The sequence below is a fragment of the Oratosquilla oratoria genome, chromosome 28 (assembly GCF_046742065.1).
Source record: "Oratosquilla oratoria isolate Oo_2021 chromosome 28, ASM4674206v1, whole genome shotgun sequence".
Classification (NCBI taxonomy): domain Eukaryota; kingdom Metazoa; phylum Arthropoda; class Malacostraca; order Stomatopoda; family Squillidae; genus Oratosquilla; species Oratosquilla oratoria.
Window position 1 is genome coordinate 51,309,960 of NC_134804.1, and position 24,722 is coordinate 51,334,681.

Here is a 24,722-nt window from a genome sequence, read left to right on the forward strand (position 1 = left end):
TTGACCTGAGCAGCTGGACTTGCACGAAGCCAATCAGAAGCTCCAAAATGGAGCGCGCCCGGGCGAGGACATGCAAGGCATTAAGAGGCAACTGGACGAGCAGATGAGGGCGGTGGAGAGCAAGGCCAAGAACCTGGAACAGAGGAACCGGCAGCTAGACGAGAGGGAGAAGACGCTCACAGACCTCGACAATAGATTGAAGAGCAAGAGGGAGCAACTCGACAACCTAGAAGCACAATTAGCCAAGGTAGGGGGAGTGGATCAGTTCTTTGAAGATGGCGGTTTGTATTCTGTATGAGAATGGCAGTTGACGAAAAGTCTATGAAAATGAATACCAAAAGTGAGGATAGAGCGTTTATTAGTACGAGTTTTCACTTTGTTACACTTTTATCAAGTACATCAGTAAAGCCTTAACAAGCGAAAAATCATACTAACAAAGGTTCCGTCCTAATATTATTGTTTATTCTGATAATTTTGTATTCTTGTCAATAACAACCGGCGCTTTATCCTTTGGAAGAGGAAGTATTGCTCAATAACCTCAAAGTACAAAGAGACAATATAGGTGAATGGACCAACTGTCTGTAGGTGGTGCTTTGTGCCTTGTTAGCAATAACCAGTGCCTCTGTTCTTGGGAGGAGGGAGCAATTCTCAACAGCCTCAAAGTACAAAGAGCCAATATAGCTTTGCCACACATTCTTTCACATCTGCCTTCTTCTGGCAGACCTCTTGAACCCTTTGGTCCCATCAAGAGCTTTGCCACACAATCTTTAACTTCTTCCTTCTCCTGGCAGACCTCTTGAACCCTTTAGTCCCACCACAAGCTTTGCCACACAATCTTTAACTTCTTTCTTCTTCTGGTGGACCTCTTGAGCCTTTGGTCCCATCAAGAGCTTTGCCACACAATCCTTCACTTCTTACTTCTCCTGACAGACCTCTTGAAGCGTTTGATTTCATCAAGAGCCTTGACATACATTCTTTTACTTTTTTCTTCTCCTGACAGACCTCTTGAGCCCTTTGGTTCCATCAAGAGCTTTGCCACACTTTCTGTCATTTCTTTCTTCTCCTGGCAGGCCTCTTGAAGCTTTTGGTTCCATCAAGAGCCTTGATTTATTTCTCCTCCTAACAGACCTATTGAACACTTTGGTTTCGTAAAGAGCTTTGCCATACATTCTTTTACTTCTTCCTTCTCCTGGCGGACATCTTGACATCATGAGCTTTACCATACATTTTTTTTCCCTTCTTCCTTCTCCTGGCGGACATCTTGAAGCCTTTGATTCCATCACGAGCTTTGCCACACATTCTTTCACTTCTTTCTTCTCTTGGCAGATCTCTTGAGCCTTTTGGTTCCATCAAGAGCTTTGCCATACATTCTTTCCCTTCTTCCTTTTCCTGGCAGACCTCTTGAAGCCTTTGGTTTCATCAAGAGATTTGCTACACACTCTTTCGCTTCTTCCATCTCCTGGCAGACCTCTTGAGCCTTTTGGTTCCATCAAGAGCTTTGCCACACATTCCTTCGCTTCTTTCTTCTCCTGGCAGACCTCTTGAGCCTTTTGGTTTCATCAAGAGATTTGCCATACATTCTTTTACTTCTTCCATCTCCTGGCAGACCTCTTGAGCCTTTTGGTTCCATCAAGAGCTTTGCCACACATTCCTTCGCTTCTTTCTTCTCCTGGCAGACCTCTTGAGCCTTTTGGTTTCATCAAGAGATTTGCAACACACTCTTTCACTTCTTCCTTCTCCTGGCAGACCTCTTGAGCCTTTTGGTTCCATCAAGAGCTTTGCCATACATTCTTTTACTTCTTCCTTCTCCTGGCAGACCTCTTGGGCCCTTTGATTCCATCAAGAGCTTTGCCACACATTCTTTAATTGCTTCCTTCTCCTGACAGACCTCTTGAGCCCTTTGGTTCCATCAAGAGCTTTGCCATACATTCTTTTACTTCTTCCTTCTCCTGGCAGACCTCTTGGGCCCTTTGATTCCATCCCGAGCCTTGCCACACATTCTTTCACTTCTTTCTTCTCCTGGCAGACCCCTTGAGCCTTTTGGTTCCATCAAGAGCCTTGCCACACATTCTTTCACTTCTCCTGGCCTTCACATTCTTTCACTTCTTCCTTCTCCTGGCAGACCTCTTGAGCCTTTTGGTTCCATCAAGAGCTTTGCCACACATTCTTTCACTTCTTCCTTCTCCTGGCAGACCTCTTGAAGCCTTTTGGTTCCATCAAGAGCTTTGCCACACTTTCTTTCACTTCTTCCTTCTCCTGGCAGACCTCTTGAAACCTTTGGTTCCTCCACAGGCACATGCGGCTGACGGGGCGCCTCCTTCGGAGGCGAACCAGCAGCTGGCGGAGATGAGGAAGGCCCTGGGGCACATGGAGCAGGAGAAGGAGAACATGAGAAAAGCCCTCGAGAAAGCCAAGCAGGATTCACAATCGGCTCAGTCCGAGACGGAACGCCTCCTGCAGGTGATGCAGATGGGTCAAGAGGAGCATTTTGCCAAGGACAAGACCATAAAGGAACTGCAGGAGTATGTACTGGTCAATTTTATCTTTTCGTTAGCTCTTCTTTTTATCTATTATTTCCTATAAGGCTAGTAGTATAGATATTATATAAAGATGGAAAAGGGAATAGTCTAAGTGTATTGCCTAGAAAAAAAAATATACAGCATTCAAGCTCTGAAAATAATGACAAGACCATAAAGGAACTGCAGGAGTATGTACTGGTCAATTTTATCTTTTGGTTAGCTCTTCTGTGTATCTATTATTTCCTATAAGGTTGGTAGTATATTATATAATGATGGAAAGAGGGAGTAGCCTAAGTGTATTGCCAAGAAAAAAAAATAAACAGCATTCAAGCTCTGAAAATAATGACAATAATTGTATTTAGTACATTTGTATATTACTTATGAGATGATACTCACAAACTTTGTCTTTAGAAGAGCCATCACGAAAAATATAGAAGTTTTCGGATAGCCAAAACATCGATCTAACATTTTCATAAAGTTGGAGAGTCCAATTCAGTATAGATATTTTTTTCCTTCTGTAAAAAAATGAATGTTTTTTCGTTCCTAGTATAGATAAGTTTTTCCTTCTGTAAAAAAGACCACTCTCTCGTTCTTAGTAAAGTTTTTCCTTCTGTAAAATGAATACTCTTTCGTTCCTAGTATAGATAATTTTTTCCTTCTTTAAGAAAAGACTACTCTTTCGTTCCAGCGCTCTCAAGTCCATGCGGCACTCCCACCCAACAGCGTCTCCAGCCAAACCCGAAGGCTCTGCGCCTACGGGCGTTCTTCCTCCCGCAACCGCAGCCAAAGACGCTGCGGCAGCGGCCGCCGAGAAGGCGGCACAGGCCTCCGAAGCTGCTAAAGCAACGTTCGAACAAGCAAAAACGGCGGCTCAGGTACGGAGGGGGTTTGGTTAAGTACGAGTAGCCCAGTTTAGGTCTTAGACGCTTTGTGAGATCTTGCGGGATTATGAATGAACCATCTCAGCCTTGTTGTGAACAATAACGACACTTACCAGGGCAAAGTGAATATTATTTTGATGTGAATAGGGCACTGGAAAGACCAAATCACAGAGGATAAAAACCTAATAATGAAGTGCGTGTGTGTGTGTGTGTGTGTGTGTACGTTCGTGTGCGTGTTTATCTGTGTATATGTGTTTGTATGTATGTGTGTGTGTGTGTGTGTGTGTGTGTGTGTGTGTGTGTGTGTGTTAATTTTGTATATACGTGTTTGTATTTGTGTGTGCATGTGTGTGTTGCTTGGTGCTGTGATCTATCCTCGTGTCTTGGTTTAAGTGGACAGACTCTCCCGGTGGTGACTTCCACGCCTATGAAGCCCACATTACATCTCTGGTTCATCATCGCTTTGGATGTACGGTGGTGTCCGAAGTCCGTTTCGTGCTCCCGCGGGAGTGTTTCCCGGCCTTTTTTCTTGTTGCACTCACGTAGGCCCTGTTGCCTATGCTATATGGAATGGAGCACACCACGTTTGATATGCCAAAAACAGAGATCCCACGAGCTCAGTCTAGGAACCAGAACTTTGACATGACCCGTGAGTACAATGGGTCCAAATCCGGTGACCTCGTGATGTAGCTCGAGAGGAGACTTCTGCTTCCAGCCTTTGCCAGAGGAGCCAGTTTTCATTGTGAATAAGTTATCACACTGGGCTATTTTTCCTTCCACATCCTACCTCCAACCTCCATCTGAATAACTAGAATATGACTTCGCTTACAGAAACCTAGACTTCTCTAAGAACATTTCAACAGTATGTCTAACCTTCGTATACGTTCACAATCTCATAGTTCATCATTCAGCTTTACTATATATGACGGAAAGATAATTTGTTATTTGGAGATTTGAAAAATAAAACATTGCAACCGAAGTCGTTTTTACTCAAACGAACTCTCAACTGTCGGCGCTGGCGAAGCCCGTGGAAGCCCATGTGATAACCCCTCTGATGGCCGTGGTTTCAGTTGATTCCTGCTTGAAGGAACGATAAGGTCAACTCTGTGTATTTTCCGTTCCCAAGATGGAACTACATCATCTCGTTCATGATTCTAGTTGTCGATGTGGGTTGGTACTCCATTGAAAGACACAGTACTGTTCTGTGGTTACAACCTGTGCTGTAGCGCGTGAAATGAGATCAGGAGAGAAGTGGAGCTGAAGATGCCTCAGACTGCCTAAGACGGACTTCGAGTCCATGTGGACCACCACTGGACCAGATCGTGACACGAAGGCTTTCTTCGGGAACCCCAGATCGCGATAAGAGGGTTTGTTCCGGAAGCCCCAGATCGTGATGCGAGGGCTTGCTCTAGGAGCCCCAGATCGTGATGCGAGGGCTTGTTTCAGAAGCCCCAGATCGTCATGCGAAGGCTTGCTCCAGGAGCCCCAGATCGTGAAACGAGGGCTTGTTCCAGGAGCCCCAGATCGTGAAACGAGGGCTTGCTCTAGGAGCCCCAGATCGTGATACCAGGGCTTTTTCTAAGAGCCCCAGGTCGTGGTACAAGGGCTTCCTCCTGGAGCCCCAGATCGTCATGCGAGGGCTTGTTTCGGGAGCCCCAGATCGTGATACGAGGGCTTGCTCCAGGAGCCCCAGATCGTGATACGAGGGCTTGCTCCAGGAGCCCCAGATCGTCATGTGAGGGCTTGCTCCAGAAGCCCCAGATCGTGATACCAGGACTTGGTCCAGGAGCCCCAGATCGGGATACCAGGACTTGTTTCAGGAGCCCCAGATCGTGATACGAGGGCTTGCTCCGGAAGCCCCAGATCGTCATGCGAGTGCTTGCTCCAGGAGCCCCAGATCGTGATACCAGGGCTTGTTTCAGGAGCCCCAGATCGTGATACGAGGGCTTGCTCCAGGAGCCCTAGATCGTGATGACTTCGATCTCAAATTTGGAGGAGTTGGTGTCATCTTTCGAAGTTCAGACCATTTGTCACGAAGGCAGATTCTGCCGTATGCACGTGGAGTGTTTGGGTCTACCGTGTACTGGTTTCCTTTACGTCACAGAGTGAATCCTTTTCTTCATAAGGTGGCGGCACACTAGACATTTCTCACTAGCATGCCACTTACTTTCGCTACTCACTTTGGTTTTTGGTACCCAAACTGAATAGCATGCTACTGACTCTTGCTACTGGGAAAAGTGGATAACTTGCTACTCACTTGAGTGCTCAAATGAGCCAGCATTCCTGGAGTTTATATATAAGATATAGATAGAATTGAGTATGTATATCATTGTTTATGCGTGATTTTCATTCACTATCTTTGTCACTATGTACTTATTAGATAACTAAAAACAATATGAATTCGATGTTCATTATCTTTATTTGACTAACGTTGTAACAGACACGTTTGTAAATGTGGCAGGAGAATACTTGTCGGGAAGCTTTGTTATTGTTTTCGCTAGCCGCTAGCCAGAAAGTCACCAGCAAAGCGTTCCCTGTGTGACGGATACACAAGAGTTTGTTAGCAAAGCAAGTAACAAAAGCGAGTAGCATGCTAGCGAGAAATGCCTAATGTGCGATACTTTCAGGGTCACACAGGAACGCTTTCTGTCCAGAGGAGTCACACAAGGATGCTGTAGACGTTATCTGCCATGATGGTGGATATTAGTAGTCTGGTTGTGACATTTTCGTCAGTGCATCCATCAAATGATTACTTGATATCCGAGGCAGGCCGGCTTCTGGGGAACCGTATCTTACAGATATGAACATTAAAGCTACAGAACTAATGATTATCATATCTATTGGTCAACGTTTTGGATGGGAAATTATGCGATTTTCGAGACATCTTTGTGACATGTTTGATTCTTTGTTTCTGGACCCTTGAAAATGTTCGAATACTTACCATTATATACAATGATACATAAATGCAGACTAACAGCTACGTGTCTAGTGTTTCGTACATTGTGCGTTAGTGCATGCATTGTTCAGTTCTGTTATGTGCCGTCCGTACCTTATGAGAGTGCCGAAAGGTGACGTACCCACTGCAGTACTGTTATAATGCACATGGTAATCTGAACAACCAAAGTGTGACTTTGCGCACGAACTTACTCCAGAGCATCGAATTAAGCATAATTTGTGGGTCCATACGTATGCTGTCCCGCCTTTATAAATTTATGCTGTCGTTCTATCTTCAACTCAGGCTCGATTTGGATAACTTATGAAATATCGTTCCAGATTCTACGTAATCTATAGGTTGTGCAATACTTGATTCATAATCTGTGCAATGGTTCATTCATAATCTGTGCAAGAGAAATTATTTTTTGTAGATCAAGTATGGAATACTACACAGTAGGTCTGATTTTTTTTTTCAATTTTATCTGTAGTTTTACTAAATCAACCATGCTTTTATATAAATTTTGCTGCAAAATACAATGTGCTTAGTCTGATCCTGTTACATATATTAACAGTTTCAATTCTGCCATATATTCTAAATCATCTATTTGGTGTCAGTACAATCATTAATTGACAAACTGTATCATTCTCAATGCTCTAAGCACACTGAGATCATTAAACACCGTCATTTAGCAAAGGGCATCATCCTCGACTTTCCAGCTTCTATATTTACATCATAATTCTTCTGTAGCTGATACATGAATTCTACATATATTTCAACTGGTAGATACAGACACTTGTCGATGTGACGTGAATTGAGCATGGATCTAACTAGCTGATAACTAACTGGCTGGATAACTAGCAACTATAATCTATACTCTCGTCCTAACTGAGCTGGCTAATGGCATGATAGAAAAGTATCGACTGTCGATCACGAATGTGGGACGGAACCAACGCATGAGATGGCATTTTCGTCCTTATCGCATTTACACATAGGGTCTAATATTATTCCAATCCCATCGTGATTCAATTTGATGATAACGATTCGGTTTAAAGTTGCGAAACTTCCCCTCATCAGGATGCTAGGATGGAGCCCCTTACGGAGGACTTTGTATCGTGGACTTTAATCAACCATGCCCTTGGTTCAACTCGCCGGTGGCAGTGTTCGAACCGCCATCACCTCAACCTCCGCCGCAAGTAGCGACGCTCTAACCCGCTCGGCCAGTGATTCAGTTTACATTATTCACTTTTCTTAACATTGAATGCTCACTGGCCGAGCGGATTAAAGCGTCGGTATTTGTGACGGTGGTCGAGGTGACGGAGGTTCATTTGCCGCCAGCGAGTTGGACCAAGGGTGTGGTTAATTAAATTCCACGCTACAAAGTCCTCTATAAGGGGAACCGTCCTACCCTCCTGATAGAGGGAATTAACGACGTTAAACCGAATCAGTCATCAATTTTCTACACGAGCACAGGATTTTGGGGAAGTAATAGATTGTTAGTGCTCTGTTGACCTTGACATAGATCTCAGACACAAATTACTGATGAGACCAGTTTTGAGAAAAATGGATCAAAAACTCCATTTCTGAGTCTGACTTCCCCCGTGCTGTGAGACTTGCCCAACAGTAACTCATAAATCATTGACCACGTGGTCACCTCGAAGGACTCTGGAATGCCATGTCCTGCCTGGTTCTGGCGCCCTGTAGAATGTAGTCGCCAACAAACCCTCCCTGGTTCTCCCTCACTCCCCTTCTTGTCTCCCCCTCTTTGCCAACAATTTATACTAACTCCCACTCCTACTCCCCCTCCTAGGTCTCTTGATGTCCACCCTTCTCCTTGTCTTTCCCCCATTTCATCTATCTTCACTCCATCCCCCTCATCTCAGAATCATTATTTTTCAGACATCCATAAGATATTTCAACTTATATCATTCGTAAGAATTACGTCCTCTCATATACTGAGTTGTTTGTGTGTGTGTGTGTGTGTATGTGTGTGTGTGTGTGTGTGTGTGTGTGTGTGTGTGTATTTGCATTTTCCTAATTACATTACACAGGGAAGAAAGAACGCTTGTTGATTAATTAAGAAAATTACTTATGGTACGTGAATTCTACAGAAAACGAATCTTCAAGGCATGACCTTGCTACAAATACAATTATCATACCTAGCTTAAAATTTATACATGGTTCAAACGTGTTTGTATATGTGCGCGTGCGTGTATGTGTATGCATGTGTGTATGTGCGTGCATTCGTGTGTGAGCGTTTTGGTAGCGACCTCGTGCATCTAAACATGTGATAGTGTGTTTGTATATATATGCGAGTGTGTGTATGCGTGCATGCAAAAGTGTATGTGCGTGCGTGAGCGTGTGTGCGTGCTGTGTGTGTGTGTGCGTGTGTGTGCGTGCGTGTGTGCATTTGCGCGTGTATGTGTGTTTGTGTGCACGCGCGTGTGTGTGTGTTTGTGTGGAAGTACTCTTAACTTTAGCGCTGCCATCATTTTCATTCATTGTTTTTTCCAACACCTCATAATACCTCTCACCTATGACCCATATACCCGGGACCTCTTCAAATATTTCAGAGGGCCTACAGCCTTGAGTTTAAAGCCTCTCTCCAAACCTTACCTTCAAACCTCTCTCCAAACCTTACCTTCAAAAAGCGCCTTCTACCTAGTGTCTTCTACTTAATGCCTTCTACTTACCCCACAAAATGTCTTTTTTTTTCTAAATCTGTCCTGTGGAAGAGAAAAGTTCAGTCGTCCTTACTTTGTACAGTTATGCAAATAAAACCCTTAGATACTTTTGAAATGATCTAATTTCTCGAAAGAAAATAATCCCTTTCATTGTTGTCTTTTCTTTCTAAATCTGCCCTGTGGAAGAAAAAAGTTCAGTCGTCCTTACTGTATACAATTATGCAAACAAAACTCCTATATACTCGTGAAGTAATCTAATTTCATGAAAGAAAATAATCCCTTTCATTGTAAGACAATCAATGCATAGAAAAGAATAAAATGTGCTTCCCCAATAATTTTTTTTTTTTTTTTTTTTTTAGTGTGAAATTCAGAAAATTTGAAAGGAGTTGTCTTCCAATACGTCCTTTCCTTACACTCACGCGTCCTTCATACTGAGTACTTTCTAACACTAAAGAAGGCATCCTACATTCACTATACTCCCTATTAGACCTAATCTTCAGTACCTTGTTTCTTGCCTGTTCCTACCTTACTGATAGTCCTACTTCTCCCAAATCACTCCCTTTCCCATCAACCCTCGTGAGTTGATCTTATTCCTCACATTTCTAAATGTCCTTCAATCCTCTATTATCTATGCTTTCTGATTTCTCTCTCTTATTCACTTTTTACCTCATATAAGGCGTCCCGAAACAGAGGGGCATCCCCGCCATTTTCTACTGATTTCGAGCTAAGCATGGATATATATATATAAATATATATATATATATATATATATATATATATGTATATATATATATACATATATATATATATATAAATATATATATATATATATATATATATATATGCTGATAAGAACACGGGTACGTGTGTTCACTTATGCAAAGTAGACTGCTTGGAAAAAGAAACTAACGAAGCAGAAAGTTTTCATATATTACATCCAGTGCAAAAGATATTTTTTGCACTGAAGATGTAATATACGAAAGCGCTCTGCTTCGTTAGTGTCTTTTTCTAAGTGGTCTACTTTGCATATATATATATATATATATATATATATATATAGATATATATAGATATACATATATATATAGATATATATATACATATATATATACATATATATATATATACAAATATATATATATATATATATATGTGTGTGTGTGTGTGTGTGTGTGTGTGTGTGTGTGTGTGTGTGTGTGTGTGTGTGTGTGTGTGTGTGTGTGTGTGTGTGTGTGTGTGTGTGTGTGTGTGAGGCTTACGCCTTTCACGATCTGTGCTTAACTCAAAACCACTAAAAGTGGTGGGGAATGCCCCTCTGTTTCTGAACGCCTCATATCCATCTCTTAATCTTAACCTTCCTTCCATGAACTCGTCAATATTCCCATCCCCATCCTCTATTTTTTTCATTATTCTTCCTCATCCTACTATTCTTCCGTCACATCTCCTCCTCTCCTCTTCCCTTCCATCCCCTCCTCTCCTCTTCCTTTCCATCCCTTTCCTCTTCTCTTCCCTTCAACTTCTTGTCCCTTTACTTCCGTGCCTCACCCCGACCTCTCCCCATACATCATACGTACGCTAATCACCTCTCACTTGTTTTCCCATCATCTGCCACCACTTCCCTATTACTCCCTCCTCCTTCACCCCTATTTCTCACCCCCCTTACTCTTGCTCATCTTCCTACTCTCCCCACTCCTCTCTCTCCCGTTCCTTACCCCTCTTTTTTCACCCCAATCCTTCTCTTTTCCTCTCTTCACCTCCTCCTCTTTATACTTCCTTACATCCCTCTCTCCTTACTCTCTTCACCTCCCCTTTATGTCCCTTACTTTCGCCCACTCTCCATACCCACTCCCTGATCATCATAGAGACTCCCCTTCTATGTCCCTTTTCTTACTTCCTCCTCCCCCCAGCCCCCCTCCCCACCCCAACGCCCTCCCTAGCTCCCCTGGCGACTATTGTGTGTACTAACCGGAAGTGTTTTCTTTCTCCTTTCCTGTCTGTCCCGGTGCTGCATCTGGATATACTGGTGGTCGTCTGCGCATCCCACTCACGCATCACAATGGTCCCTCCTCCCTTCTACTCTTCTCCCTCCCTCTGCTTCTTATCATTTATTCGTTTATTTTGGCTTCATTACCCTTCCCCCTTGACGTTCATTTCCGCCATTTTCTCCCTCTCCCTCCCTCCATCCCTTCCCGTACTTTTGTCATCCTAATTCTCATGGCCTCATATAATCCTTCCCCTTTGACGTTCATTTCTCCCTCTCCCTTCCCGTGCTTTTGTCATCCTAATTCTCATGGCCTCATATAATCCTTCCCCTTGACGTTCATTTCCACCCATTTCTCCCTCCGTCCCTTCCCGTACTTTTGTCACCCCAATTCTCATGGCCTCATATTATTGTTATATATATATATATTTTTATTATCCCTTATCTCATCCCTTTGCTCTTACTTTCCCATTTTTCTCGCCTTCCTTCATTTTGTACCTTCTGTATGATGCTGTATTTTTTCATATCTCTAATTTATTTGCTCGTATTTCTTTGATTTTATATTAATTATCATCTTATTTTCTTTATAATCCCTGACGACATCTTATCAACATATATCCTTACCTATCTTCAACGCCTGACTATGTCGTTTTTTTATTATTCTACAATATTTTTTAACTCATTATTTTGTCTTCAATTGTGTTCACTTCTAAATTCCCAAAAATTTATTTCAATAATTTTCTTTGTTTCTTTTTATTCATTTTCGTCTCTGTGCCAATTATCCTCACTTTTTTTTATTATTATCCTTCTCCTCTCTGTCTTCCTCGTCTTACGACCCTGGACTATTGTGTATCAATGTGCCAACCCTTTGGTGCTTATGATTTTGGCCCCCTTACCCCGGTCTTCTGCCCCCCATGCGTCTGATCTGTCTGTACGCTGTTGCTGTCTGCCGTAACGTCTGTCTAATCCCGCGGAACTGTATCTCTGTCTCCTCCTCCTCCTCCTCTTCCTCCTCCTCCTCCTCCACATCCCCTGGACAACTTCTCTATAATCTGACACGTTCGTCTTGATGACGTTGTTCTCCCAACACGACAAACATACTTGGGTCCTCTCTGGGATGCAACTCTCCTTTTCCCTCCTGGAACCTGGAACCTCCTGGAACCTGGAACCTGGAACACCTTGGACCTCCTCTCTATCTCATGTCTGCCCCCCCGGATCGTCTGTGATGGTCGCTTAATACCCCGAACCTTGTGTGTATTTGTCTACATGGACTGTCCGTCAATGTTGAGTGTCTGTTTGTGGAAACAACAAAACACTGTGAAACCCGGCAACCTATCGTTCTCGCTGTCATCCGCTCTCCGGGGACCGACTTAAATGTTTTCTGTGTTCGTGTTGCGTGCGTGTGTGTGCGCGCGTGTGTGCGTGTATTCCTAATGCTGTGAAACACATTTCACGTTTCTGTTACCTGTCCGCCAATCGCCTGTTTGACTGTGAACCACTGGGTCTGTGCCTGTGACTGTCTTCCTCCTATGTTTTCTCTGCCTCTATGCTTTCTTTGTCTTTCTATTACCATTCGTCTTTCTCCCTCTCTTATTTGCTCATTTTATCTAAACCTTACCTATGTCTCCTTGTCTGTCTACCTGTCGGTTTGTCTGTCTTTCCTACTCTTTCTCTTCCCCTCTCCCTCCTTCTTTCTTACTCTTTCTTTTCCCTCTCCCTTGTTCTCTCTCTCTCATTCTTTCTTTCCCTCTTCCTCGTTCTAATTTTCTCTCTCGCACCATTTCTCTCTTTCCCTCTCTTTCTCTATCTCTCTCTTTCCCTTTCTTTCTCTTCCTCTCTCTCTTTCCCTCTCTTCCTCTCTCTCTCTCTCTGTGTACCTTTCTTTCTCTCTCATTTCTCTCTCACGCTCTCTCGTTCTGGCTGTCTCTGACTCTCTTTTCTCTTCTCTCTTCCCTCTCTACCTATGTATGCGTCGTTATTGTTGCTTTGTGTAACTGCCTTATTCTTTTAACATTTCTTTATTATTTATTACACTTTCTCAATTACAATATGTTCAAATGTTCCCGTACTGGTTTATGTCTAACACAACTGCTGCTAATTTCTGCTTTTGTTATCAATGTTTAACACTCACTCTCCAACATGACTTCGCCTCTGATACTAACCTCAACTTTCACTCATTCTTTGAATTTGTTTTATGTGGTATATTGATACTAAAATTAATTGGTTTATGCTTATGAATTTTATGGTTTGTTTCCCATATTATCCTACGTAATCATGGACTTTTCTTCTTTACCTTTTCTGTACTCTCTGGTATACCCTTATGATATGTGATCATTTGTTATGTCATCTTTTGTCAATCCCGTGTTGATAATGTGAAACATCTGCTTTGAACTGTTCGTTCGTTTTTGCCGATGCGATTTTGATCTAAATTGCATACCAAATGTCATATTTTCATATATTTTTTCATACATATATGTATTTATGTATATAGCCCCTCCAAAACGCGGCCTCTGGTTTTACGGGCTTAATGAAGAGTTTCTTCTAAGAAATGAAAGAAATAAGATAAAGATTTGCTCCCATTGTTTGATGATATTGGAGACTGCTCCAGAGAACATTAAAATAGAGATAATAACTAGAATGGTTGTTCGAGAGACGTGAAAAGTCGCAGAAGAGTGTAGAGGTCTCTTTGAGTTGTTTGCAAACGAGTGGAAACGGAAATGACAGTGACACGAGGAAGAAGGCTATAAATGACAAAACAGGGGCGAGTGACCTTAAGTAAAGGATTTGGAATCCTTTGTGGAACTTTGTTATGGTGAGGTTAAATCCCTTAGATTTACCCTTGGTAAGAGGATAGTAGGATTAAGAGACCTAAACAAAGAGAGAGAGAAAAGAGAAAGAGAGAGAGAGAGAAAGATTAAGACTATAAACAAACCAAGCTATCTCGTCTTGCTAGCCGCTGGAACAGAAGGAATTGTCTGGAAAAAAGAAAAGAAAAACGTTTCAGTATAATACAACTGCGCCTTCGTTGTGTACGAAAAACAAAGAAGTGATGAATCGGTAAAGGAGTTGAAGACAAACAAACAAACAAACTCATGAAAAACACGGGCAATAAACTTTCTTGTCAAACGTTGAGTTGTTGTTGTTGTTGTTGTTGTTGTAGTTAAGCTTAACATTTTATGGAAAATAATAAGAGAGAAATTGCGAAATCCTAAATGAGGAACCACTTCTCGTTAGCATTTAAATTGTGTACCAGATTTTTATCAATTTATGTATCTGATTGATTGACTGATTAATGTACTTCCATGTGCCTGTGACTGACCAACACGCACTGAACGAAGAGTAAAGAGAAAAAGCGAAAACGGAGGATGCGTCGTCAACAGTTCAAAGCGTTTTGTTGTTCATTAGTCTATTTTTCATAGTTTTTCGTATTTTTTATTTTGGATTTTCATTTACGGTCTCCGATTTATCTTTCTTTGTCCACCAACCATCCAACCCAATCAATGTTCCTGTCCCTTCCTGACCTGACCTGGCTTGACCTTCTCCCTTGTTCCTGTCTCCAACACGTTAATCGTGGTCCATGATGACCGCCTACCTTCATCTACTGTGCATTGGCGGTCACTTGGATACCTTCTCCGGATTAACAAAGTGGAATATAACTCATACAATATTATATGTATGTGAATGCATACATATATATACATACATATATATATATATATATATATATATATATATATATATAATGCCTTCGCGCCATCAAACCGTACCCGGATGATGACAAATTCATCCACCCGGACATCGCCGCCGCATCCACACCCGGATGACCACACAACCACATTCGGTTGACGTCCTGCCCGTAAACCTGGGACCCCCGCGCCGACGTGAAATCTTTGATCGTATGTGTGTAGGAACTCTCTCACCACGGGAAGTCCGACGAGAACGACGCCGGAGCAGCAGCAGCAGCAACAGCAGCAGATTCGGGAGCGCGGAAACCCCCCTCCGAGATCGAGCTTGTGGAGAGCGAGGGCCGAGAACGAGAGAACCAACTCCACCTCGAGCAACTGGAGGTTGACCTCAAGCTGAAGGATTCTCTCATCTGTAGCCTCGGCAACGACAACCAGAGGTACAAGGACCGGGTTGAAGAACTTGAGGAGGAGGTGAAATCACTGGAGGAGGAACTCAAGAAGATAGAGAAGATGGAAGAGCTGGAGGAGCTATTGGTAGTGGTGAAAACAAAGAACGACAGGATCGAAGAACTGGAAGAGGCCTTGAGGCAGAGTGTCCGGATCGCCACAGACATGGAGATGGAGAAGAAGGACGAAGAGGACCGCAGAATAGAAATCACGGGCAAGGTGAGTGTCCCTTTTTTTCTCTGTTTTTTTTTTTTTTTTTTTGGGGGGGGGGGAGCCTCCCCAAAAAACCGGTAGATAGTCTCCAGCCCATCAACATAGTGTTATACTTCAGTGACTTCCTTCTGACTATCACAATATGATTATGTTCAGATAAAAAAAAGAAATTAACCACCTTGCTTGACAAACCAATAGACAATGTTATTTAGCTGAAGATAAACCCTGTTGGACTCCCAAGGATTAAAAACTAATTAAATTGACCTTTTGAGTACATTATTCGACCTCAAGGCACTTAAGCGTGCCTAGAGTTCATTCCATTGGTTGACTTAATTCCAGTTGAATCGGGTCGTCTAACGCTAGACGACTCTCTTTAAGACACCTTTTGTCCACAGTTCGCTCAGCTCAGCTGGGTGATAACATTTTCAAAAACTGAGTCTCAAGTGGAACAAATTACCCCCTATGGGGCAATTTGACAATCTGGGTGTAGGAGGGTAATGCGGGGATGTGATCATCATCATAGCTTATCACGCCAGACAGACAGCCATTCAAGTGTTCTTTGGTTAATTTTGACCAGGTCAATGTTGTCTAAATTGGTTGAAAGCGGGCACGAGCTTAGGACATGGGGATGTGATAAAAAAAAATAGAATAAAAACAAAAGAAAATAAACAGGAAGTCAGGGAACCAAGAAAGCAGTACGACACCTTACGGCATGGTATTGTAGGGATTATACAATAATGTATAAAAAGTTGTGTATAGGTAACAAAAGCTAAAATATCTGGGGTTTTGGCCCATGCAGTGATTAAGAATACTAGCCCAGTTTTATGTACCAGGGTTTTTGTGCCAAGTTAGGTTGATGGAAGAGGTGGAAAGCTTACACTAGGAGGCGCTGAGTAGCTCCGGCCGAAGCTGTCACAATTGCCCTATGCGCTTAGACTATTGGGGGCAAGTAAAAGTCATTGCTGGGAATCGGAAAGAAGTGCGGGATTCGAACCTACAACCAAGCGAATGCGAAACCAGAACACTTCCGAATACGCCACCAAGAAAACAAGTAGAAAATAAAATAAACACTGGTTTGACGCCAAACAATTCCTTTCAATTAAGATATCTCTTCTTATCTGCATCCCGTCTCTGATATAGTAGTCATACAAAGTTAGTCAGAAGGAAATATTCAAAAAGTGACACTGGGTTTGGCTCTAGAGGTTTGTAAAATAAACATAATCCTACGAAATTGTACACGTCATCCCCGTAGACTAAACTCAACCCGTCTAAATGGTACGTATTATTCCCATAGACTGTGCACATAAGACTTTGACCCCCGTGTAGATCCCGTATATTTTTTCTGTATTATCAAACCCCTCAGTACATTAGTGTGGTGAACATTAAATGCCTTGTTGTACTACTATAATACAGGGTTCATCAAAGGTTTGTTTAAGCTCTGTCTGGCAAACGGTATTTGTCTTTGAAGAATTTGATTGCGCTGCCAGATTTGTAAAAAATAAAAATAAAAATAGAAAATAAACAGAATAACGGTCTTCATTTCAAGAAGATATTTTTTTTCGTTAAATTTAGTAGAGTCAGGGTCAAAATAGGCTGGTCAGGCAACTAGGGTAAAAAAAGAGCTCCTTCATCATCACTTTTTTGCTTCGTTTTATTCTTTCGTTAACGTTGTCTTATTGTAATAAAATTAGTTCTAGTATTGGTGCCAGCACTATTACTAGATTTCTAGTTCGTGTTACTTAACTATATTTTCAAATTTCTTGATTACTTGACGTGCGGTGCATGATTCGGTTTAACGTTGCTCAAATGTCCCTTTCATATTCAGTACGGTTTAAAAGACGCCTTTATACCTAATAAAGGACATGACGTCACAATGCAGACCAAACTTTCTGAATTGGCCTCGCGTAGCGCAAATTAAGACACTGCCCGTTTTTATTTCAACAGCAAAATCGTTTGCCTGATAGTAAGACTAAGAGAAAAGACACTTATGTACAAAAAAAAATGTTTTCATTGATTTTTAAACATATCTCTTAGTTATTGGCCATTTAGCAATCATTATCTTTTCTAGCGTGCTCACCTTAAAACCCTTCATATATACATTTCCCAAGACTCCTGAATTTTTTACACTTATAATACACTATTTGTTTAACTATAAAGCATCAACACACAGCTTTAGTCTTACAGGTTTTTACAGATTAACACCAGAATACTCTATTCAGATTGAGACTAAGTTACATCCTGTACGTCAAAGAATCCCAATCTCGACAAACACACCAGTACATAAACACCCAACCATTAGCTCTTTAGTTACTGGAGCCGCATAGCAATATTACAGCTCACGCTACTCAGGGTATTCTCCGGCATTTCTAGTAACCTAGCACTGTTCCTAGTAATGAGCACTCTAAAGCACACAATGTCTGCTTGCGTGCACTTCCCCTCAGATAGCCCTCCCCATTATTCCCATCATCCTTATGCACTTTTTGGTTCCTTAGCTCCCGACACTCCATTGCATGCAACACCAGTGTTTACATGCACTCCCTTACACATAGAACTTTCCAGCACTCACAGGCACTTGTCGTCCCCACCGTCATCGGCACTCCCTAAAATATGATGCCTCTGTTCACCAAAACTGTCCACTCCCACTCCACTACTTTCCTTACTTACCGGCACTCCCAAACATTCCCCTTGCCGCCCCTTCAGCTGACGCAGCTGGAGAAGCGTATGGCAAACCTGCAGAACGCGCATAATCTGAGGTGTAGTGATTGCCGGCCTGTAAAGCACCGCCTCAACCACGTCCAGGGGCGCCTCAATCACCTCTTGTCCGAGCGGAGGCACCACCTGGAACAGCTCTTCGACATGAAGTGAGTGGTTTAGGGTCTTTCTCAATCCCGTTCCATCCTCTTTGGGGTTTTATGTTTTTTTCTTCTAAATTGAATATCTCGGAAAAAGTAGCTGTGTTTTATTTATTTATTTATCTATTTATTGGCCTATTTGAAGTAGAATATTTCGGAAACAGTACTTGTGATTTTTTTTTTCTATGTAAGTTGAATATCTTGGAAACAGTACTTCATACTTTGATGAATTTTGTGCTTGTCTCATCTTTTAACTAGTTTTCTGTGTATTTCACACGCACACTAATTCCTCAAATCGATAGTACATCTAATACAATCCGACTGAAAGGCTTACTCTTTTTATTTATTTTAATCATGTACAGGATATTTTCACTCCTATTTCATATGACTACTGCCCCTGACTTTGGTTCTGCTCTCTGAAATAGTCCATATTTTTTCCAGACACGAGGCTCTGACTGCCACCCTGAGCGAGAAGGATGCTCACATCGCTCTTCTCGAAGTTGGCGGCGTGAGGTCAGCTCGACAGGCCCAAGAGCTCGACAACCTTAAACTTGATCGCTCGAACTTGCTCGAAGCCATCAAGAACCAGGTCAGTGAGGAGGACAAGGAGTCCTAAAGGTCCCTTGTTAGCGAAGGAGTCCTTCTTATTCTTTTGAAGAGATTATCAAGGGGATGAATAGACATTTCGTGGGTAGCTGGAATAAGATTGAATGTGTGTGTGATTCATCATAGTTTTGGATAATGTGTTGGATTTGTGATCGAGAGTTATTATCTTACCGGGTGAGAGCTCGGTGCTCACATATAGCCCGGTCTATCAGTAATGTTGCGACTTTACAACACACACACATACACACACACACGCATACACACGCACACACACGCGCATACACACACGCGCATACACACATGCGCACACACACACACAAACACACACACACGCACACAACTCCTTCCTTCCATAGTTGGGGTGCCACCTTAGGTTACTGTATTGTTTGCGTGTGTTTGTGTGGATGTGTTTGTTTGTGTGTTTTTCTGTAAATAACTGAACGAACCCCCTGCATCATTTGAAGCTTTTATGGACATTTTGTTTCCTTGTCCTGATCCCACGATAGGATTTTGATGAGTCTGTGGGAATATCCTTTTGTTATAGGATTGAACTTGTACTAATTCTATTCGCCGAGATCCAACTCTATGCTACCTCTAAGTGATTATATTAATTTAAAAAAAAAATCCTTTGGTCGGAGTATTTCTCCATCTGAGTGAGTCAGATTTCTCTCAGCCGATTTGTGGCCACCGGAATAAAACATTAAATTCGAAGAACGAAGAACAAAACTGAATTAAATTGGTTCAAACTTTTCGGAAAAAAAAACATCGGTAGTGAAGGCTTATCCCTAGACAGGAATTAGTGAATAAACTAAATTAAGTTTGGTTCAAACTTGTCGGAAAAAAAACGTCGGTAGTCAAGGCTTATCCCCTAGACATTAGTGAATAGGACGAATAGATCTGCCCATTGCACTTTCTTGTGGTAATCCTAGTGACTGTTTCCTACCCTGAATACCCTTCCACACGAAGCTAAATTGACAGTTTAGACTTCAGGTAACCGGTTATCGGACTGCGCTCTTTAATTTCACGGCAATCTTCTCAATGAGCAAAGTCTACGAGAAGCACACGCTCACTATAAAAACTATCCTGATCTTCCTGGTCTTTAAGTGTTGCCTTCTAGCCGGATTAATTTGTCTGGTGTTGGTCTAGGCCAGAAGTCACAAAAAAAAAAATTCACCAGAGCGGGCCGGATAACTTAGGAAATGTCGAAAGCGGGCCGCATAACCATCTTGTTCAATACCATACAGTGAATACACATTTCCATTCTAGAAAAACTATATTAAAAAAAATACATGGACAGTGTGTCGGCGGGCCAAATAAGCTGACCTTGCGGGCCGGATTTGGCCCGCGGGCCATCTTATGGTGACCCATGGTATAGATAACGCATGTACTCGACTGAAGAGACTGTGCATAGTTTGCATGTTTACCTTGAGGGCTTCACTTATGGAAGCTTACTGGAATTAAATGAAACTCTACTCTTTCATCAGGTCAAGTACTGATCTTCAGATGAATAAAATCGCCTGTTGTAAGACCCAGTTTTGTAGGCTCCCACCTCTTCCATTTGGATCAGTACAAGTGTATTTTCATGTATAGATTGAACGCGCTGATGATCGTGCGTATCTAGAATATAGTAAGATAATATCAGTGATGTCATATACAAAATCTATTTTAGATGACTCCTGTTAAGTTCATACTGAGCTCAGCAAAAGTACTTATAATGTGAAGGGTACTTTGACATGCTATCGTGGTGCCCTTTAGATATCTTATCTATGCTGATGTCAAATTATTAATTCAAATAAAGGTTCGATACCTTACTGATTGAAAGGAATATGTCAAATCTCATACTTGTTACGTACCCGTTCGATAAGTTATCACACTGGGCTATTTTTCCTCCGACATCCTACCTCCAACCTCCATTTGAATAACTAGAACATGACTTTGCTTACAGAAATCTAGACCTCTCTAAGAACATTTGAACAGTATGTATAACATTTGTATAGGCTTGCAATCTCTTAGTTCATCATTCAGCTTTGCTATATATAACGGAAAGATAATTTGATATTTGGAGATTTGAGAAATAAAATATTGTAGCCGAAGTCGTTTTTACTCAAAGGATTACAAAGGCGGAGCATGCCGACAGGAGACCTTTTGGTCCATATCTAGGTCGGATGCAAAAAAAAAATCATAATTATAATAAAATAATAAATAAAAACTATGATAATGTAAATAACAAATAAAATAAATGCATAGGTATAGTTGAATAATAAACCAACAGGTAAATAGTAAATAATAATGAATTGACATATAACTAATAATAAATGAAAATCAGACAGACAAATGATAAATCAAAAACAAATAATATAAAATAAATTATCAAACGAACTCTCAACTGTTGGTGCTGGTGAAGTCCGTGGAAGCCCAGTGTGATAACCCATTAGAATTTTGATCGCGAGAGATTCTATTAAGAAACAAACTGTACTCCCTCGCCCCTGTCCCATTCTAGATACGTCAAAATAAATGACCAACCATCTATTTTATCACCTTATGTTCCAATTACCTGTGTTCGAACCGCCATCACCTTGACCTCCGCCGCAAGTAGCGACGCTCTAACCCGCTCGACCAGCGAACGTCTAAACATACAAGGGACTGTTTGCAATTTACTTTGCACTGTTTAGTAAAGAAAGGGTATGGAGAGCGAAATCGTATTTATGGATGGGACTGTTGGGGTCCTTACTTTTGAACTAATGATTATAACACCTCACCCGGACAGCGAGAAAGAGTGTTGGTCATCGGAAACCAGTGTTCAATCATGACTTATGAATTACTGTTATGACCTGCCTTCATAACAAGCCACATCTTAACCGTTACACTTACCGTCTGATAAACCCATTATATTCACTAGGTCTGTCATCATCACCTGTACGCTTCACTACCTTCCCTCCATCACTACTGTCGCTTCTACTACCACTATGATTAATTCTAGCCATCACCATTCGACCTAAATCCCACGTCATCACCATCTCCGTCATCACCATACATACGTTTTCACTCAACTCCACCCCATTATGGTTTTTCATTAAGGCGGGTGACCTTTGACCCGGCGCTCCAGCCTTAGTCCTTCTGATCTCTGCGTCTCACAAAGACGCGTCGTCTCAGCTGGTGGTCGGGTCGCCTTTTACAGCCAACTCGCCTTATACAGCCGACAACTGTTCCAAGAGAGGATAATAAAGAATTGTACCAAGTGATGAGTTGTCACAGGCGGTGGCCTGTTGTCGGCTCCAAGTACATTCGTCGTATACACCAAAGTCACTCCAAGAAACCTCCCAGTCCTTTTATTTAAAATCCAGGAATGTTGAAAGACATTACTGCATTATTGCATCTGTATGACGTCACTGCATCGCACAGTAACACCCTGCAAGTAGGTCATCCTCAAACATAGCGGGAAGTCGAAGTTTCGTGATGATTTATGGACGTCCACCGAACGACGTTAATCCTGAGGCGTGCCCTCGTTGCTCTGATTATTATTCTCGTTGGATCTCTTCAGCTTCAGAACCTATTTCCTGTCTTAAATAAACAAGGACTGGAGGAGAAGGATGATCGAAGATGACATTTATTAACACATTTCAATTGAATCCGTGCGTTGTGTTCACTAGCATAATAATGCATGCATATGAACACACACACACACACACACACACACACACACACACACACACACACACACACATATATATATATATATATATATATATATACATATATATATATATATATACATATATATATATATATATATGTGTGTGTGTGTGTGTGTGTGTGTGTGTGTGTGTGTGTGTGTATGTATGTATATATGGACGAGTATGTATGTATGTGTGTATGTATGACACAGATGTACGGATAATCTAGGATACCTTATTGTGACGCTTTGGGGAACGAATTATTCTGGGTCATAGGCTAATATTTGCTCCAGGAACTAGGTCAGGTCCCTAGACAGTGTCTGACATTCTCTCTATCTAAGGCTCCACTCTATCTCATCCACTCTGCTGTTTGTACTTCTTTGTTGCATTGGTCACGCTTTCGTGTCCTCAGCCAGGTCATCAACGACTAAGATTTTTTATTTATTTACTTATTTATTTATTTTTACTTTTTTGACGCAGCCCGAAGGGATTTCTCCCCGTCTTCTCCTTTTATGCATGGGGGGACGGAGAGGGAGGGTCGTCGATTTAATGAAGCTGCCTTGCTGTGGATGTGCTGTGTCTTGCGACACTGCTTCTGACCCAGGGCAGTGGACAAGGTGCAGAGATGACCCGTCATCCAGGAGGTACTAAGATGGGAGGGAGGGTGGAGGGATGTGGAGTGTATTCAGGGATGGAATGGGTGGGAATGATGTTATGCCTTTTCCTTTTTGGCTACCTCCCTTGTAAGGGGGAAATAGCCTTGGTATATGTATGTATGTATTTTTTTTTACTCTCAAGTTAACCTGGGCTTAGCATCTGCCATCTATATAGATCCCTAGGATACCCGCTGGCCAAGCGGATTAGGGCGTCGCTACTTCCGATGGAGATCAAGGTGATGGTGGTTCGAACCCTGCCATCGACGAGTTGAACCAAAGGGCATGGTTCATTATATTTTAGGCTACAACATGTTTTGTAAGGGGCACTGCCCCTCCTGATGGTGGGGGGGGGAGGTGGGAGGAGTTAGTTTCACGACATTAAACCGAATTATCATAAAGATCCCTCAGTGGTTTCTTGTCTCTTTTGTAGTGCCAACAGCTTGTACATCCTCTTCCCTTTCTTCTTTGTCTCTAGATTTTTGGTTTCTGACTTCATGGACGATGTCCGTAAGCATGCACGTGTAATGATAAAGAACTGGATGTCATTCGTTCTCTATGATTCACCTATTGTTTGTTCAATCTCTTGTGCTAGCCATGACCACTCCCACCATAACATTTACGTGGACACCGTGAACAGAATGTCATAACCTACCCTCGCCTATGTTCTTGTATTCCTTTCCTTTATCAGGTTAGATTTCGTATTCTCTTGGTGTTTGTCTATGCCTTCCAGCTTGTTCGACCAAGGGACTATAGCCAAATTTATCGTTTCGTTTTCCACCTTACCCCGTTCCTCTTCTTTATGTGTTTAGCTTTCCCCATCGATAAATCCCAATGGTATGCAACACTTGTTCGTGGTGTCTATGTGAATGCAATGGGAGGAGAGCAAGTGAAGCTTAGATAAGGTGCTGAGCGCGCATACATATTCTCAATGACATCGTTGTACATTGGTGATCAGTGCAAGATAACCACTTTAGAAAATAAACAAACGGAGCAGAGCGCTTTCGAATATTATAGCTTCAGTGTAAATTACTGGTGATCAATTACGGAATCCATTGCTCCTGGTCTCTTTTGTAGAAGACCTAAAGCCTTCAAGTACCCGACAACAGCGTCTGGGTGTAGTATGAGGTGTTCCGTGTCCTCTATGTGGTGGTAACAGTACTGATTTATATCATGATGTTTATGGCAGAGAGCGAATAAAGATAACGCCAAGATCTTCCTGCCTCCACTAATGGCGTTGGGGTTTACGTAAAATTGATCCTCGGATCGTAGATTCGATTGTTGGCATCAAATTCCTGCATACAAGCCTCGTATGGGGTTGCAAACCTTTTAATTCTTTGTGGTCAAGTTGGTAAAAGACGGGTTTCGTAATTCAATAGGCCCGGGTACGAAAGTAGTCACAAAAGCCATATACTTACTGACGCTAATGTTCGTTGGTGACATTATATATATATATATATATATATATATATATATATATATATATATATATATATATATATATATATATATTATATATATATATATATATATATTATACGCGCGCGCGCGTGTGTGTATGTGTATTTGTACTTACGGGGTGAAGGGACAGTTG

At 41.9% G+C, this 24,722-nt stretch overlaps 1 protein-coding gene across 17 annotated transcripts in view; it reads left to right on the forward strand.

Annotated features, from left to right (window-relative positions):
* brp (ELKS/RAB6-interacting/CAST family member bruchpilot) overlaps positions 1 to 24,722 on the forward strand; it is a 696,927-nt gene that overhangs the window by 641,622 nt on the left and 30,583 nt on the right. For 16 of the 17 annotated variants that reach the window (XM_076211493.1, XM_076211481.1, XM_076211492.1 and 13 more), the window contains 6 exons: positions 14 to 247; positions 2,293 to 2,522; positions 3,208 to 3,394; positions 14,906 to 15,349; positions 18,044 to 18,204; positions 18,637 to 18,784. In XM_076211493.1, coding sequence (XP_076067608.1) covers positions 14 to 247; positions 2,293 to 2,522; positions 3,208 to 3,394; positions 14,906 to 15,349; positions 18,044 to 18,204; positions 18,637 to 18,784 — 1,404 coding nt within the window. Of the gene's footprint in view, positions 1 to 13; positions 248 to 2,292; positions 2,523 to 3,207; positions 3,395 to 13,488; positions 14,655 to 14,905; positions 15,350 to 18,043; positions 18,205 to 18,636; positions 18,785 to 24,722 lie in introns of those variants that run through there. The other variant, XM_076211499.1, reaches the window with a different exon arrangement.